This window comes from Nerophis lumbriciformis, linkage group LG08, assembly GCF_033978685.3.
Source record: "Nerophis lumbriciformis linkage group LG08, RoL_Nlum_v2.1, whole genome shotgun sequence".
In the NCBI taxonomy this organism is placed as follows: domain Eukaryota; kingdom Metazoa; phylum Chordata; class Actinopteri; order Syngnathiformes; family Syngnathidae; genus Nerophis; species Nerophis lumbriciformis.
The window spans coordinates 31,980,557-32,000,151 of NC_084555.2; the positions used below are offsets into that span (position 1 = coordinate 31,980,557).

Below are 19,595 nucleotides of genomic sequence, written 5' to 3' on the forward strand. Positions count from 1 at the left end.
AGGCTGCCTAATGCCGCTATTTTGTTCTCAGCTATTTCAGATGACGATTCTCAAACATATTAGAGACATTAATGGACAGGCCAAAACAATCGAGACGGGCATACCTTCTCCAAGCTGTTCAAACTGTGGGAGAATCATTATGACAATCATGAAAGTAACAGTCTAATGAACAGTTCTCAAGAGAGATGTTTTGAAACATTTAATTACCTTACTCAGTTATGAGAAGTAAAAATTTACTGCAGTTATAGATCACAATACACTACATGCACTATAATAAGCATATTGGTATTATTCATACCTCCATGAGAGTACCATGCTATTTAATTGAATATTATTAGATTGTGCAGGTGTACCTAACTGTGTGTCCTACTATTGCATGAACTAGAAAAACTGAGTTTGTCAAATTCACGCTGGAGAGAAATAAGCACATTGTGTCCTGATTGAGTCCTGATAATGCTGACTGGGCCCTGGAAATAATAATGTTATCTTACCGGGCAGCATGTTGTGAACAGGTGTTGCAATATTGATGTCTTGCAGGTGCTCCATGGTCTCAGTGTGGAAGAGACGCAAAGTGGAACTGGAGCTGAAGGCAATCCAGATGCCCACCCCTGCCACCACCATGTTGGACACCACCATACCTTCCTCATTATGGGCCTCCAGCTGCATCTGGGTGGGACAAATGTAAGTGGAAAGGGGTTCATACAGTAAATACAGATCCTTGACAAATGCAGACTATAATAAAGCGTTTACTGTAATTATTAGCAATGATTACACAATAAAATAAAATTCTAAAAAGAGATCAACATTTTTGTATTTATTTTACCTATCATTCACAAATCCTATGTTAGACAAGATCACATAGGTTTCTCTTTGTTGTTTATTCTTTTTTTTTTTTTTTGTGTCCTGTCCAGCTTCTCAGGCAAGTCATATAGTTGATGTAGATGCCCATGTCGGCTGTTCAGATTTACTTTACAAAAGAGAAGTGTAGGATACTTCTCTTGTTGCCTTATTTGTATTTGACTTTATTAAATGTATTTATATTATCATTTAGTGCAGCCGGGCCGGAGCAGGAGGGGATAGAAAGAGAAAAAAAGAAGACAGAGGGGGAAATTGTGGGGACAAGAGGGGGATTAGACAGAGAGACAAAAACAACAACAGCAAACAACAACAACAACAACAATAGAGCAACATCAGCAAATACGACATGTACAAATATGATGGTAAAAGTAATAGCAAATAAGCAGTTAGCGAAAAATAAAAAATAATACAGAAATGACAATGAGCATTATTACACTAAAAATGGATCAATACAAATACCAATAGAAATAGCGCTATTGATAATGAACAATACCAATAATTTACCTTTATTATCAACAATACAGTTGTTCAAATGCAACAATACATATACGTAATGATAACTTGAGATACGAAAGAATGCAGAAAAATGGAGGGGGAGAAAGAGAAGCAACCTACATTAACCTTGTAGATTGTTATAGTAACAATAGGTTAAGCTTTGTCAGTGTGCCATGTGTTACACCCAGTTTACCCTAGGGCAACAACGTTAATATATGTTTGATGTTTATTCTAAATCCCCAAAAAACGCTAGCTTGAGGTGGCTAACAATGGGATCTATTTAATCCGCCTATAAAGCCCTCTTGAAACCAAAAACCACCAAAAAAAAGCAGAAAAAAAAAGCCATCAGACACTAACACAAATCAATTGAATTGGTTTGAATCAGGGGAACTGCACTTTTTTTTAATAATATGCATGCTGTGACATGCATATTAGCCAAGTATTAGCGTCATTGTAGTTATAAGAGCGAATGCCGAGAAACTACTTTAGTAACACAGACATTTGTTTGCTCCCACTTTTTGTTTTCCCTGAGGAGTGAGGACTATGATTAATTCATCATCTAAATGTGAAAAGTCTTGTGCTAAAATATATAATCATCCTATCAGTCTGCATCCCAGTGAGAGCAGACATTGTACAGTAAGTGATTGTTTTATTATGTTCGTAATTTGTATTTCTTGTTTCGCACTTAGCAATAGTGCTACATGATGCTTCGTGTTTCACTGGGGCTGAATCTGCTTCTAAAAATCTCAGCTTCTAAAACCTGTAGCTCATCCTCCTTATGTTAAGGCTCAAAGATATAAGGTTCTGAATCATCATTTATCCCAAAGTAGTCATTGTTAAAGCTCTCAGTTTGCCATGATTAATAGTAGTTTTATTTTGTTGATGGAAAACAATGAACATTGCGTTGCGCTCGGTAAAATCTAAGTGCCGCCAAAATGTCCCGGCAATGCTTAAAATGACCAAAGTATGGTAAATATTACATGTTATTATGAATGTGCTTGCTACTAAATTACATATATACTTACAGGGTGTATATGAAATGTTGATGGAGGTTATTGGATGTTTTTAGAGGGCTTTGTAAGCGAAATAAATCGAATCCCCATTACCTGCCTTGTTAGACACCTGTTGCTAGCGTTTATTTACGATTTAGAATGCATAAAAAAGAGAAAGACATACAGTCATGGTCAAAAGTTTACATACACTTGTAAAGAACAAAATGTCATGGCTGTCTTGAGTTTCCAATAATTTCTACAAGTCTTATTTTTTTGTGATAGAGTGATTGGAACACATACTTGTTTGGCATAAAAAACATTTATGAAGTTTGGTTCTTTTATGAATTTACTACTGAAAATGTGACCAAATCTGCTGGGTCAAAGTATACATACATCAATGTTAATATTTGGTTACATGTCCCTTGGCAAGTTGCACTGCAATAAGACGCTTTGGTAGCCATCCAGAAGCTTCCGGCAAGCTTCTGGTTGAATTTTTGACCACTCCTCATGACAAAATTGGTGCAGTTCAGCTAAATTTGTTGGTTTTCTGACATTGACTTGTTTCTTCAGCATTGTCCACATGTTCTCAATGGGGTTTAAGTCAGGACATTGGGAAGGCCATTCTAAAACCTTAATTCTAGCCTGGTTTAGCCATTCCTTTATCACTTTTGACGTGTGTTTGGGGTCATTGTCCTGTTGGAACACCCAACTGCGCCCAAGACCCAACCTCCGGGCTGATGATTTTAGGTTGTCCTGAAGAATTTGGAGGTAATCCTCCTTTTTCATTGTCCCATTTACTCTCTGTAAAGCATCAGTTCCATTGGCAACAAAACAGTCTCAGAGCATAATACTACCACCACCATACTTGACGGTAGACATGGTGTTCCTGGGATTAAAGGCCTTACCTTTTCTCCACCAAACATATTGCTGAGTATTGTGGCCAAACGGCTTAATTCTTGTTTCATCTTATCACAGAACTTTCCTCGAGAAGGTCCTATCTTTGTCCATGTGATCAGCAGCAAACTTCAGACGAGCCTTAAGGTGTTGCTTCTGGAGCAAGGGCTTCCTTTTTGCATAGTAGCCTCTCAGTCCATGGCGATGCAAAACATGCGTGACTGTGGACACTGACACCTGTGTTCCAGCAGCTTCCAATTCATTGCAGACCTGCTTTTTGGTGGTTCTCAGTTGACTCTTGATCATCCTGACCAATTTTCTCTCAGCAGCAGGTGATAGCTTGTGTTTTCTTCCTGATCGTGGCAGTGACAAAACTGTGCCATGCACTTTATACTTATGAACAATTGTCTGCACAGTTGCTCTTGGGAACTTAAGCTGCTTTGAAATAGTTCCAAGTGACTTTCCTGACTTGTTCAAGTCAATGATTCGTTTTTTTCAGATCTGTGCTGAATTCCTTTGACTTTCCCATTGTCGCATTTGTAACCGAGTCTAATGACTGCATCACATGAGCCCTATTTAAATGGGTTCAGAGAAGTAAACAGGTGTCGTCAATCATAATCACTCAAATGAAGTTAAGAGGCCATGTCATGAAGCCAATTTGATTTGATTGTAACTTTTCTACATCACCAAAATCGATAATGTATGTTGCTGTATGTATACTTTTGATCCAGCAGATTTGGTCACATTTCAGTAGACCCATAATAAATTCATAAAAGAACCAAACTTCATGAATGATTTTTGTGACCAACAAGTATGTGCTCCAATTTATAAATAAAGTTGATTTGATTTGATTTGATTACTCCATCACAAAAAATAAGAGTTGTAGAAATTATTGGAAACTCAAGACAGCCATGACATTATGTTCTTTACAAGTGTATGCAAACTTTTGACCAATGTGTATGTGTTCTTGTCTCACATAGGGATTGCAAGTGATAGGCAATATTGCCCCAAAAAGTGCAGATCCACTTCAAGACTTGTAGAGTGAAATGTGTAAAACTGAATTCACTATAAAGAAAGCAATAACTGGTCTTTTCCTAGCCAATAGTTACATAATCTCGCCACACATGTAGGTAGAGTTAAATTTAGTTCAGTGGACTTCATTCATAGGCATCTCACAGCAAGGCACTTCTGAAAACCAGCTATAAAATCAAGCATAAAATGTAAATTTAACGTTTTCCCTCATTCTTTTTAATTCATACAGTAAACATGTATTGCAAATTGATTAAGCACCTCACTTGTGGATACCTCGCACTGCTCCAAACTCCCGGTGCGACTGCATTAAGTCTAATTCCACAGTGGCGAGCGGAAAAAGAGAAGATAGGCAGGTGGTCCAACATAATGAGCTTAATGGGGCTAAACAGATAAGTGAGTGCATGTCAGAGGGACAGGACTATTTTTGGCCCCACTAAAGGTGCTTCCAATTCTGAAACTGGAGTAGGACACATTAATGGAATGTCAAAGTCATATTTCAAAATATGGAAAAAAGAAGCCCTCAGGGCGGAAGTAAGATAACATAACCTGACATTATTATTCCGTTGTTTTAATCAGCTGTCTTGTCAATTCTACCAATTATATAAACTAACTAATTTTTCCCTTCCTTGCTGAGCTGACTCTCTAGAGGCACACATTTTCCCACAAACGTTAACAAACGAATGGAAGGATGATTAGGGCTGCCATCATATCTTCCACTAGAAGTTTCCTGTGTCATTTGCACAGGCAGACAGGGACAGATAAGTCGAAAATTCGTTTTTTCCCCTTAATCTTCGCTGAGATTAAAAAAAAAAGAACTGTCCCCTTTAAATTACTCCTAAAATACTTACCTCCACATTGTGTGTGTGGGTACTAATGATGAAGACCTGCCCACCCGATGAAGCCCAGAGGTGCTCTTCCACAGCCAGCATGGCCTTGATCGGCAGGACTCCGAGCTTCACGACTTTGGGCTTATCGCTGTTCCACAGTCCATCTGTTGTAGATAGAATGATGGATCAATAGGACACAAAATCACATGCATGATGTACATTCATTACAACCTTTGTGCTTGTAGTACTACATACTGAACACGGGCCATTACCATTTCAAGATAGTCAAACAAGTACCGTCTGAACTGTGGACATATTGACTCTATGTCTTCATAAACGTCACACCAAAAGGTCATTTGCATCTATAAATGCTGTTAATAGTGTTGTAGAGGCCATTGATGGATTTTCACAGCCTTTGCTGTGAATATAGATGCGCTGTGAGGCGTTAGTCATAGCCATCCTGCTTGCACCTCCTACGCGCTATGCTCTCCATGTGCCTTGCACCCACAGGAGCAGCTCGGCACACATGAAACACTGCACGCACACTTCATAAAGACCACAAATATGATTTTAAAACAACTATTTTCCACGGAAGAGTTTGGTGTGGAAGAATTTAACTGGCTCTGAAGTTAGACCAACAACCTCAGGTTAAACTACGGTAAAACTCAGACTGTGGTTAAGATTTTACGCATTGAAAATATCAGAAATCTAAATCAGCAAAACAACAAAAAAGGGTCTCACTTTCACCTTTTCTTAATACCGTATTTTTCAGGGTATAAGTCGCAGTTTTTTTCATAGTGCGACTTATACTCAGTAGCGACTTATGTGTGAAATTATTAACACATTACCGTAAAATATCAAATTATATTATTTAGCTCATTCACGTAAGAGACTAGACGTATAAGATTTCATCAGATTTAGCGATTAGGAGTGACAGATTGTTTGGTAAACTTATAGCATGTTCTATATGTTATAGTTATTTGAATGACTCTTACCATAATATGTTACGATAACATACCAGGCACGTTCTCAGTTGGTTATTTATGCGTCATATAACGTACACTTATTCAGCCTGTTGTTCACTATTCTTTATTTATTTTAAATTGCCTTTCAAATGTCTATTCTTGGTGTTGGGTTTTATCAAATAAATTTCCCCAAAAAATGTGACTTATACTCCAGTGCGACTTATATATGTTTTTTTCCTTCTTTATTATGCATTTTCGGCCGGTACGACTTATACTTCGGAGCGACTTGTACTCAGAAAAATACGGTACCTTGTCTGCTATGGTCTGTGTTTGTCTGGACCTCGAGATGCAGAGACGTCAGGCATAGTGCAGGTAAAAATGTATTGAATAACAAAACACAAATAAATAGTCCAGCAGGGAAATGCACATGAAGCACAAGTAAAGCCTTGCACATTTTAGTTACAATTTTTTTTTGTAAAGCAACATTGATGCAAATACGTCCAGAGGACAGGTCCTGATTGGCAACCAGGAACAGGTGTGTCCTGATTGCCAATCAGAAACCGATGTGAGAGCCCCTTCCCAGACTGGAGAGGTGGTGGCAAAAGGAGAAAAACATGAAATGGAAACAAAAATAAGAGTTCTAATGGTGTCAGCGAAAATCTGGCTAAAACCAGATAATTGTTTCCCGCTTAACGAGGCATCTCCTCCTAATTATATGAGTGAACATACCTGTTGCTCGTCTCCATAAAAGGGGTGAAGGGGTCGCACTAATATCCAATGAAAACTTTAACCATAACAATGTGACCTCGAAGTATGTTAAGGTAACGTGCACAGTTCCACAAGATTTCTGTTCTTGGCTCTGTACTCTTCAGCATCTTTATGCTGCCAATAGGTGACATCACAAGCAAATACGGTGTTAGCTTTCACTGTTATGCTGATGACACCCAACTCTACATGCCCCTAAAGCTGACCCACACGCCAGATTGTAGTCACCCGGAGGCAGGTCTAAATAAAATCAAACAATGGATGTCCAGCAACTTTTTGCATCTTAACGCTAAGAAAACGGAAATGCTGATTATCGGTCCTGCTAGACACCGGCACCTATTTAATAATACCACCTTAACATTTGACAACCAAACAATTACACATCGCGACTCGGCAAAGAATCTCTGGATTATCTTTGACCCAACTCTCTCATTTGAGTCACACATTTAGAGTGTTACTAAAACAACCTTTATTCATCTCCCTAATATCGCTACAATTTGTCCTATTTTGTCCACCACCGATGCCGAGATCATTATTCATGCGTTCGTTACGTCTCGTCTCGATTACTGTAACGTATTATTTTCGGGTCACCCTATGTCTAGCATTAAAAGATTACAGTTGGTACAAAATACGGCTGCTAGACTTTTGACAAGAACAACAAAGTTTGATCATATTACGCCTGTACTGGCTCACCTGCACTGGCTTCCTATGCACTTAAGATGCAACTTTAAGGTTTTACTACTTATGTATAAAATACTAAACGGTCTAGCTCCATCCTATCTTGCTGATTGTATTGTACCATATGTCCCGGCCAGAAATCTGCGTTCAAAGAACTCCGGCTTATTAGTGATTCCCAGAACCCCAAAAAAGTCTGCAGGCTTTAGAGCGTTTTCTATTCGGGCTCCAGTACTCTGGAATGCCCATCGGTAACAGTTAGTGATGCTACCTCAGTAGAAGCATTTAAGTCCTATCTTAAAACTCATTTATACACCCTAGCCATTAAACAGACCCCTTTTTAGACCAATTAATCTGATGTCTCTCTTTTCTGCTCTGCCCCCCTTTCCTGCGAGGAGAGGTTATCAGGTGACTACGTATCAGCATCCACGGCTAGCTGTTCAACCCAGGATGGACCACTCTTCTTTGCAACAGTTGGTGACGTCTCTGCGATGCTGACTTGTCTCCATTCAAGATGATCCCCTGCTGATCTCCCAATGGACTAGACTCGCACATGAAGTCGGGACCCTGGGTGACCACTCCTCTGCGCCCCGACGTGTGTACATGCAAGAGGATCCTCTGCTGATCCCTCTATGGACTGGACTCTCACATTATTAACTGTATCCACTCGGCATCAATTGCACCGGTCACCCAGGGGGGGATCCCCACATATGCGGTCCCTTCCAAAGTTTCTCATTGTTCCCATGGGCTTGAGTATTTTGTTGCCCTGATGTGGGATAATAGCTGAGGATGTCGTTGTGGCTTGTGGAGCCCTTTGAGACATTTGTGATTAAGGGGTGTACCCTGCCTTTCGCCCGAAAGCAGCTGAGATAGGCTCCAGCACCCACCGCGACCCCGTAAGGGACAAGCGGTAGAAAATGATGGATTGATGGATGATTTATATTCAGAAAATAAAACAAAATACCAGAAACTAATAATTGTCATCAGAGATTGTGGCAATGTCCTTGTTATTCATCATTTGTAATAAATGTAAAAAATGCTACAAAGAAGAACAATTATTTGATCCTCTAAATTGAAATGTCGCGTTATTTAATGTACAAAAGCAGATCATTGTTTTTGTGCAAGTTTTTAAGTAAACTTTCCTGAGCAGGGGCGTTACTAGCTTTTAAGGACAGGGGGGGCTTTGCCCCCAGGAGATGCACAGGATGTGAGCGAATGTTACGCACGAGCACAAAACTTCACAAACGGCTAACAAAGAGTTAGAAATTATTCATTGTTATTATTATTATTTAAAAAAAATGCACGGGACGAAATGAAATGCTCCCCGGGACGATGGCTTTTAACCATATATTTTCTTTTTCTTTTTATGTATTTATTCATTTTACATTTTATATTAAATGTCTTGGTTTTTCCTCCCTCTGAAAATCCTATTAAATGTTTAACAAGCCATCCTATAATAATAAAACAGCTATTAATGTAACAATACAATAAAACAAATATATTTAATGATGTTTTTTTCATTATTTTAACAATAGGCTAATGTATATTACTTTATATAGATTCTACAAGAAACACAAAACTTAAAAAATAAATGATTTACAATTGCACACACAAGGTTTTGTGCAGCTTCACTCATTGTAAAGGAAGATAATGTGCTTCGTACACCTGCAGGACCGCAAGCAAGGTCGCAGAGAAAATGCGGGCTGGAATTTGAGTGATGTGGGCATTTTCTATATGAACAAGTGGAATGGATTGGATACAGACGCACGAAAGGGGCTCTCTACCTTACGCTACGAAGTGAGGGGAAACTGAGTGAATAATAACAGGTTATATGATTATTTATTTAAACTCATATTTGGGCCACTTTATAATGAATATGTCGGCATTTATTTGTAAAAAAAACCAAAAAAACACCTAATTATTTAGGGAGGCTTAAGAATATTTTAGGGGGGCTTGAGCCCCCCTAAAATAGGCCTAACAACGCCAATGTTCCTGAGCATGCATGTCTGTTTTCTCTCCCAACATTTGGATCAAGATTGAGTGTCCAAATTGGGCATTACTCAGCTTGAAGGGCACAATGTCTAAACTAAAGTTAATTTCCTTCAGATGCCACACTGCCTTGCCTAATCTCAACCAGGAAGTGAATGAGGCCTCACCAACAATGTTTGTTTAAGAGCAGGCACAAAGGCAGCTATTGAGAAGCTGTGCCATGCTAGGAGAGATTTGCCTCAGTAAGAACAGTAATGACTGGAAAAACAGAAGTAATCTCATACTACAGAGGTGAGGTGAGATTAGCATTCCAGCAACGCCCTGCGTATATTATTATAATAGATGTGCATGCAGAAAGCGTAAACAAAAAAGGAGTGAGCAGAACAAATCAGAAGTGTTACCTTTCAGTCTTATGTAAATCTTCAATCTCACCCGAACCAACTTATCATGCTATCTGTGTATATGTAAATAAACAACACTCCTTTTCCTGTGACAATTGTGCATGAAGCACTAAAATACCCTCGACAGGATGATGTTGAACTGGATGGACCCCATGTTCCCAGTGTCAGATGACAAGTCACCGCTCCCCTCTTGTACCCTATCTCACACAGTCCGTCACAAAAAAAAAGCTAGCGTGGCAGAATGAGGATGACTGTACAGCTTCAAAAGAGTAAAGGAGAAGCATTTCCAAGCAGGAGAAATTAGGATGGAAAGCAGGATTACTGTCACAGCAGTGCTTTTTAATGTTTTATCCCATTTCATTCCTAGTCTGATCAGCAGAGCGATAGTTTACCATGTAGGAATGTAGGCTGCTTGTTTCTTTATTTTGAGCTGTAGCTGAGCTTCAAGAGATAACAAATATGGTCATGATCTATCATGATCAACAAAAATTGAAATTGGAGTATGGAATTAACATTCATGGGTAAAATTAGGAAATGGTCATAAGGCCATCCCTATAAAGAAGTACATCTTAAACCAGTTGCTATTAAAATAAAAGTTATTACTTATAGATGCAGTTTTCCCATCAAATGATAAACAACGAGTCATCATTTTTCGAATTAAAAAAAAATCATGATCACGTGAAAGAGTTGCTACTAGGATTATTTACGGCAGGCTGAAGAATTTAACCAACCAGCATGTGAATAATGGTCTAAAATATTCAGTTCCACCAAAGCCTAACAAAGACAGTTACTGTCCTGCAGTCTGTTAATTAGTGTGCAGCAGATAAAGCAGAAAAAAGTAATGGATTCCAAAACAACATATGATGAGAAGTCTACAAAAACACTCCTACACTGTTCAATATGAGCTCTGTTTTTCTTCCAGACAACCTACAGCTTGGCTCCAGAAGCAGCAGCTGTAGTTTTAACTTCTGTCTCTAGACACATATTCCTCTTGTGTCTTTTTTTTGTGCACAACACACACACACGCACGCACGCACACAGGCATGCACGCACGCACGCACACACACACTTACACACAGAGTCAGTAGATGAACTTTACAGAAGAGCAGAGCTGGAAACTAAAGCAGACATCTGATCTGAATCAAATAAAGACAGGCTGAGAAATATGTGTGATTGTAGTTAATAAAAACACATTTGGTATTTGCGGAATGCTGATCATGCAACTATTTGGATGGATAGGTTTTTGATCAAATATTTTCTATCATTACCATAATTATAAGTAAGGAAGAGAAAAATAAAAAGCCAGAGTGAATTCATGAGAGCCAAGTGACAGATGGAACCAAACTGAGGATGGCAAAGACTGTGGGAAGAGTGTTCCGCCTGGATCCTTTCCTCTCTCTGTGCATGTCTGAGAGTGAGGACATTAAATAGGTCACCTCTTTTCGAATGGCTTCTCCCAGACAACCAAGCAAATGGACACAGAACCACAATGCAAGAGAAAAGGGGACTCTTCATTTCTCCATACACAGTCAGCCTCTAATTTCCAAATCTAGTGACTCGGAGAAAGAAAACCTTTGACAGTGTTCCACCATGAATAGTCATTTCCATCGAATGCAAACATTGTCTTAAACAAACAGCAAATTGGACAAAGTTTTAAAGCATATGGTGGGTATCACCATATGTTTATTTACATGGCAGATCCTAAATGTTAAATCTAACAGCAGCTGTCAGTCACAGTGCTCTTATTAATTTTTCTTTTATTTTATTTGTTCTTAATTAATCAATCCAACAAAACAATACACAACAATACCATAATAATGCAATCCAATTCCAAAACCAAACCCGAGCCAGCAACATTCAGAATAGCGATCAACAGAGAGGACACACAAACATGACACAAAACAATCCAAAAGTAGTGAAACAAAAATGAATATTATCAACAACAGTATCAATATTAGTAACAATTTCAGTGATTAAAAATCCCTCATTGACATTATCATTACAGACATTTATAAAAAAATAATGAACAATAGTGTCACAGTGGCTTACACTTGCATCGCATCTCATAAGCTTGACAACACACTGTGTCCAATATTTTCCACAAAGATAAAATAAGTCATATTTTTGGTTCATATAATAGTTAAAACAAATTTAAATAATGAATCCCATATTCCAATATATGACTCATTATTATCTAAACTAAATGCAGTTTTTTCTACTGATATAATCTCCATAGCTTGTGTATACCTGTCAGTATGTGTTGGACTATCAATATCTATTCTTTTTTTTTTTAATTACCCTTTTTGTTATTATGCATATTGAAAGAAATGCATTTTTACTCTTTGATGACACGTTACTAAATTGATGGATATCCCCAAGAATACAAGTTTGCAGTGTCATTAGGATGTTTATATTAAGGAATGTGATTGCTTCTTTTGTTGTTTTCAACCACAACTCTTTTATTCTCTGACATTCCCACAATAAATGAACAAAAGTTGCCTTGGCTGCCCAAGACTTCATACATAACTTGCTATCTACTACACCAAGGGTCAGCAACCCGCGGCTCTTTAGCGCCGCCCTAGTGGCTCCCTGGACCTCTTTCAGAGATGTGTAAAAATGGAAAAAGATGAAGAAAAAAACATTTTTTTTGTTTTAATATATTTTCTGTAGGAGAACAAACATGACACAAACCTTCCTAATTGATAGATATCGCACTGTTTATGTTATACTTACGGTACATCACTGATGAGAGTATTTGGCAAGCACCGTTTTGTCCTAATTTCAGCGACCCTTGAACTCATCGTAGTTTGTTTACATGTACAACTTTCTCCGATGCTCCCACAGAAAGACGTGTTATATGCCACTCCTTCTTTGTCTCATTTTGTCCACCAAACTTTATATGCTGTGCGTGAATCCACAAAGGTGAGCTTTGTTCATTTTATTGATTTGCTGGAGTGCTTATCAGGCATATTTTGGTCAATCCATGACTGCAAGCTAATCGATGCTAACATGCTATTTAGGCTAGCTGTATGTACATATTGCATCATTATGCCTCGTTTGTAGGTATATTTGAGCTCAGTTAATTTCCTTTACTTTTGTCCTCAGTGTATTTAATTTATATTTGCATGTCTCGTGACACATTATCTGTATGTAATATTGGCTGCAGTTGTTTGTGTGCCATGTTGTTCCAGACCAAGGGAAACGTTACACAACTTGCAAGGATTGGAATAAATCCATTAGAAGAAGACAGCCTGTCGTTTCCTTAAACTTGGACACACACATCTATACCTTTGGCCATTCTGAGCCAGTAATTTCCAGAAGTTATCTCATCCTGTGAGAAGCCTCCATTTTACTAATGATTTCCAATGTTGCAAAAATGTGTGGAATAAAAATTAAAATACAACATTTCTGTCAACGAAGATTTGCATGAGCCTTTGATAGTAGGCTAATTTAGCTAATATAGACACATACATCATGTGTTGCCTTCATTATAACACTTATATAAGGCTTTTAAATTTTTTGCGGCTCCGGACAGATTTTTGTTTTGTATTTTTAGTTCAATATGGCTCTTTCAACATTTTGGGGTGCCGACCCCTGTACTACACCAATTTTAAACAGCTGAGAAGATGTAAAATACAATCTATTCAAGATCTTAAATTGAGTCAGCTTATCTTTAATGCTTCTAAAGAGCTTATTGGCATTTTTCCAAATATCATTCCATGATCAATCAATGTTTAGGTATCTAGCCCTAAATCACAAGTGCCTCAAAGGGCTGCACAAGCCACAACAACATCCTCGGTTCAGAGTGGGATGTCAATATGAATGACTATGAGAAACCTTGGAGAGGACCGCATATGTCGGTGACCCCTTTCATCTAGAATGTTTAAGTCGATCATTCATTTCCGAACACATGCATCATTTGCATTTCTAGTATGGTGTTAATTTATTATTCCATAAAATAGTTTAATTAATTTCTTAATTGTATCTTGATTAAAAAGTGCATCTTCCAGTTCATGGCTATTAAAAGACATACTTTCAGAGGATATGCATTTATTTACAGCGTGTTTCAAAGAGACACAATTTAAAAAATGATTTCTGGTTACATTATATTGATCAACTAAATCATTGAACAGTTAAAAATAGTTTTTATAAATAAAATGATGAGGTTTAGTAATACCTCTGTCTTTCCATGTTGTCCATTTAACCACATTTTTATTAATGATGATATTAGGATTGTACCAAAGCGGTTGATGTACAGAAGTCATTGGGTTGATTCCAAGTATTTTCTGACACAGTTTTAGAGTGTTAAAGGTGGCTTCTATTGGGCTGTGCCTAAATTCATTAGGTACTGTTTTAATATAATATAAACTCCCCACATCAATGTCCAAATCCATTAACATACTTTTTTCTATGTTGATCCAGTCCTTATCTGCAGAAGAATGGAATAAGTGGCTTGCTTGTTCACAACCGAAGGAGATATAATAATGTAAGAAGTTTGGTAATTGTAGTCCTCCTTTATTTATTTACGTCGCAGATCCTAAATGTTAAATCTAACAGCAGCTGTCAGTCACAGTGCTCTTATTCATGTGCTGTGGTCGAGACTGACGTGCATTCAAGTCAGGCGCACACTAAATATCTGCGCAAACCGTGCTAATTTGCACAATTTTAAAACACATTTGAACGATCTAAATGAATAAGTTGCTGTTATACACAATAACAGTGACTCAACCATAATTCCCCTCGTTACGGGGACAAACAGAGCATCAGGCCTCCCTTCTGAAAGACATACCTTGTGATCTGGAGTAGATGGCCACGAAGCCGCTGACCAGGCCGACATACAAGCAGTGTTTCATGTAAGCCAAGCTTGTGACGGTGGATTTGTCTGGGGTGAAGAACTGCTGCAGACGCACTTTCTTGGACCGCTGGCTGCTCTTATACACAATTATGCTGAGAATAGAAAAATATTAAATTAGTACCAACCAAATAAAGAGTCACTTCTCGAAAGAGTAATATTTGTGTTATGTCACCAAAAACAATTCATACACTTGCACCCCATAATCTAATGATATCCAAAACAAAAGCTGACTGTAAATCTGAAGCTTTTATAAAGATGACAAATCTCTGTGTTGATTGACGCTGTCAGATCGTTATTAAACTTGTCGTTTGCAATACCGTACATACATCCGGTGTGAGTTTATGTATTGCTATTAGGGATGTTCCGATCAACATTTTTGAGTTCTGATTCCTATCCGATTTTTTGGGCGACAGAGCCAATCCAATTTTCGAATCCCGGTCCGATTGTTTGACTATGGAACTGAAAGTGTTTTACAACAAGTAACTAACGTAAACACAATAACACATTTTTATCAAGCTTATCTTATTAAATTTACATTTTACAAGTATTGTTGTGAATCAGATAATGTATTGAATGTTTGGTATTAATACAATTTTTTAAAGAAAATAAAGTGGCTAGTGCACAGTAACTAAACAAAAGCCAAAACTACTATTGGCTCCAATTTAAATCATTTGGGTTTTGCCCTCAAAGCCTTCCTGTATCGAATCAAATCAAACTTTATTTGTATAGCACTTTTCATACATATAAAATGTAGCACAAAGTACTTTCCATTTAAAAACATTTGTAAAACAGTGCCTCCCGTGCTCATTAAATAACACCAGGCTCAAATGGTGTGAATTAACCGTGACTATGTTTTTGTTGATTTGATTACCTGCCCTCCTCCATGCCCAGGCAGACAGTGGCTGTAACACTGGCTCTCCCATCATCTGGGACATCATTCTCCTGTGGCTCTTCTGCTGGGATGTAGGCCATGCAGAGGATACGGGACTCCACATTAAAGCACTCTGTCACCTTCGGGCTGCAGCTCTGCATGGCAACGATGGCTATCTGCCCCATCTGGTTGGTGCAACTTGCAACCTGCAGTAAAATTTGTTAAGATTTTAGCACCTGGCGTATACTTTAATTATTCAAATTATACAGCGTAGCCACAACTAGTGAAAATAAACACCGCATCTAAAGAGTATACAGTGTTATATTTATTTGACACAAGTTAGCGTATATCAAAACAGACAAATGTTTAAATAATTAAGCTTAAATCAACAATACACCAATTATGTTAGAAATAACACACGTAACAATTTACATTCTCTTGCTACACTTTAACATCATAAATCAACACAATATAAATAGTTTCAAGTATTGCCTCACTAAGAAAATAATCAGCTCTATATCGGTTTTCCCTCTAATGGGCCAGCTGTTACTTTAGCAGAGTTTAGCAGGGTGCTGAGATTCATTGTTTATCATGAACAAATGTACTTTCAGAGCCCTGACACTCTTACTTAAGGTGATATTAGATGCTTTACTAAATAACAATTGACAAGGTGGAATATACCACTACAGCGAGAAATAACAATAACAGCTGAACTGTCGAAAACGGCTATGACTGATTTACTGAACATGTGCGGTTAATTCAAAATGCTAGCTGCTGTAAGCAAATGCGGAAAGCGAGGCTCCAGAAGCTGAGTGACATTCACTCGCAAAGTCTTGAATTACAAAGGTAATTTAGTGTAGCGCTGAAGTGCAGAACTGGACCACTATATGCTATCTAAAGGATGGAGGGAAGATGTCTCACCCAGACACAACCGTGGCCCACAGCAGGGGTGTCTGCTGTGCTCTCTGTGTTGATGTAGGGCTCCGGGTTGTGGACTGCACACTCCACCTGCCACAGCACAGGAGAAAAGTTGGATGATTATACTGTACAGAGTATTTCAATTAAAATAACTTACTTGAGTTTTATTAAAATATTTATAAAATGGAGAATAATACCAAACACAAACAGCATATGGTCTTGCTTGGAGATAGTATCACCAGACTTCTAACCACTAAGCTAACTGTCCCTACAGATTTTTTTGCCAGAAGTGGACGATCAATATTAATGAGCATACTTAGGGCCGGCCCCTGCCATAAACACTGTATGCGGTTATTTAGGGCCACAACCACTAGGGAGGGCCACGTGATTGTGGCGACTGGTCAATTCAATAGCTGATCATCAACATGGTCCTCGTGTTCTGCAGGTACTTGCTTGTTCTACTTTAATGTATTAAATTGCCTAATGGATAAAATTATACTTTGTTTCTTCTGAATTTCTATTGAGCAGTGCGTGAAAATGTTCTTTGTAATAGTTTTAGTTCATTTTAGCATCATTACGGCTGTGTCCATTCAAAAGCCCATAGAGATAATGGCCAGTTTAGCATAATTTCGAAAGACATCATTGTGACAGTTTTACGGCAACATTTCTAAAACGACCATACTAAACTTAAATTGTAGCCAAACCTTTTCCTTAAGGATAAAATGTTGAAAAAATATGTCTTTTTTCATTGTTGATGCCCATTTATTTAGTTTTGTTTACTTTTTTAATTAATGCCCAAGCGGCATAGCATTGAACTGGCTTCACTACGCAGGAGATACCGAACACTTAATTTCTCCGTGGACATATCAACTTAATTTTTTTGGCTTTCTATATAAACTTTGGACATTCTCAGCAATAATAACACATGATTATTGAACATATTGGATAGAACTGAATTGTATTTGTCAATGTGCTTGTTTATTTTTCATACCTGAATATTATTATTTAATCTTCACATAACTTGTAAAATACATACTTCAACTGTGTTATTGTTGGTTGGGTTTTTTTTATACACACTTAGGCTCTCATACCCAAATTTACCTCTGGTCCCCAAGGGTAATGCAGTAAACCCGCGTTTATCACTGTTAATTAGTTCCGGGCCTTGCCGTGGAAAAGCATTTCCTTGAATATTTCCATAGCTATTGGATAAAAACAGTATTTAATTTTTATTTATTTTTTTAACATTAAGCGAGCCATCTATACATGAAATAACGTAACACCCATATATACAGTAGTCACCTTTACAAGTCAAAATATTGGGCATACTGTACATCCGGGAGTAAGTGATTGCTACACACAGTTATGGATAAACTCCAACATATTTTCTTCACTTTTCTCGGGACGCCATCTTTACTAGGAATTGCAGTACTTTTGAAGCAAAACAAAAGGAAGTCTCACCTTGAACTCCTGCAATTTAGACATGACAACAGGCATCTGTTTGAGCAAGAGAGGATGTTTCTGCTTTTTGAGCTGATTTCCATCATCCTCTGCAAAGAACCAGCCCTGAAGGTTGTCCTCTTCTAATATAAAACATACACACATGAGGCTTCATTAACAATATATATAGAATATGTGTGGGCTTTAAGCCCTGTGTGCACATGTGACAATGGGGAAGTAAACACAAGACACAAGAGGAATGGACTGTACCTAGAGCCAGTTTGGCCATTTGCAAGTTACTGATCCATGACTGTTTGTTGGCTGGGTTGAGGGTATTGAACACCGCACTGAAGTATGTGGTTTTACCCGACCTGCTGACAAAGAGGATATAGAGAGAATTACAAATGAGGACAAACAGTTATAGCTTTCATGCATTTTTGAGCACTTTGTAGTGTAACTTTTTGTGAACTATCATACATACATACATACACGCACGCACATCTATATATATATATATATATATATATATATATATATATATATATATATATCCATCCATCCATTTTCTACCGCTTATTTCCTTTGGGGTCGCGGGGGGCGCTGGAGCCTATCTCAAATATATACATATATATATATATATATATATATATATATATATATATATATATATATATATATATATATATATATATATATATATATATATATAAACAATATTACCGCCAGCATTATTTTGAGATAATACTTATAAGGCAAGTATTCCTTTTAAAGGCAATACATTTTGATTTCCTATTAGTTTCTTTTTTTTTACCATTGTAACTGGAAGGTCAATAATTTGTAATTAAGTAAACAAACGATAAAAATAAAATGTTCTCTTAATCTCTGTTAGCAAAGCATGCACTTCAATAAATATTGAACATCTTGAAGTGCAGTTTTTTTACACAGTTGGAAAAACAGGTTTTTTTGTGTCACTTTTCAACAAATTAGGCAAACTTGCTTGTTCATCCGTGTTAACAGACTCATCTTGCTCCTCACTCATTTGAAGCAAAAATATTCCCACATCAGACATTTGGCTTTGCTATCATCTTTCTTACCAGTTAATTGTGTTATCTTGTGGTGCTTTACATTAGTCTCGACTGTCAGTGCATCCTGTGTGTGTAAGCTAACTGTCTCGCGTCCGCCACAGAGACAACGACTGTGGATGACGGACATGAGGATTAACTCTGTTCATTTAATTATTCAATTGAATAAACACGCTCTGGTGTTGAGAGTGCTGCACAGAGAGTGAACCATCTAACGCCCTGTTTGAAAGCGAGAGACAAAGAAAACAAACAAGGATATGGCAATTTATTGATAACGTCAAAGTTATCAAGTTCAATTTAATTTATCGTTCAATTAACTGGTTTATTGACACATCGGCCCAGGCATACCATTACACGTAAACTTGACATTCAGTGCTGCAGGATTTTGCATCATTGATCTTTGTAGCTTGTGTGCTGTTAGACTATGTGAGCTCTTTATATTTATCCTCATTATGACTACAATTTTGAAAGAACTTAACACAGAATGCAATCTGAAACAAGGTTTTTTAATAGAAATCAACAGTCAAATTAAGCCAACT

At 37.6% G+C, this 19,595-nt stretch overlaps 1 protein-coding gene across 4 annotated transcripts in view; it reads right to left on the bottom strand.

Moving 5' to 3' along the window:
- Window positions 1-19,595, bottom strand: part of arhgef10 (Rho guanine nucleotide exchange factor (GEF) 10) — a 96,573-nt gene that overhangs the window by 19,849 nt on the left and 57,129 nt on the right. For 2 of the 4 annotated variants that reach the window (XM_061968673.2, XM_061968671.2), the window contains 7 exons: window positions 18,245-18,348; window positions 17,996-18,117; window positions 16,541-16,627; window positions 15,620-15,825; window positions 14,683-14,840; window positions 5,120-5,262; window positions 492-666 (listed from right to left, as the gene is read on the bottom strand). In XM_061968673.2, the coding sequence (XP_061824657.1) occupies window positions 492-666; window positions 5,120-5,262; window positions 14,683-14,840; window positions 15,620-15,825; window positions 16,541-16,627; window positions 17,996-18,117; window positions 18,245-18,348 (995 nt within the window). The remainder of the gene's footprint in view (window positions 1-491; window positions 667-5,119; window positions 5,263-14,682; window positions 14,841-15,619; window positions 15,826-16,540; window positions 16,628-17,995; window positions 18,118-18,244; window positions 18,349-19,595) is intronic. The other 2 variants (XM_061968674.2, XM_061968672.2) reach the window with 1 other exon arrangement.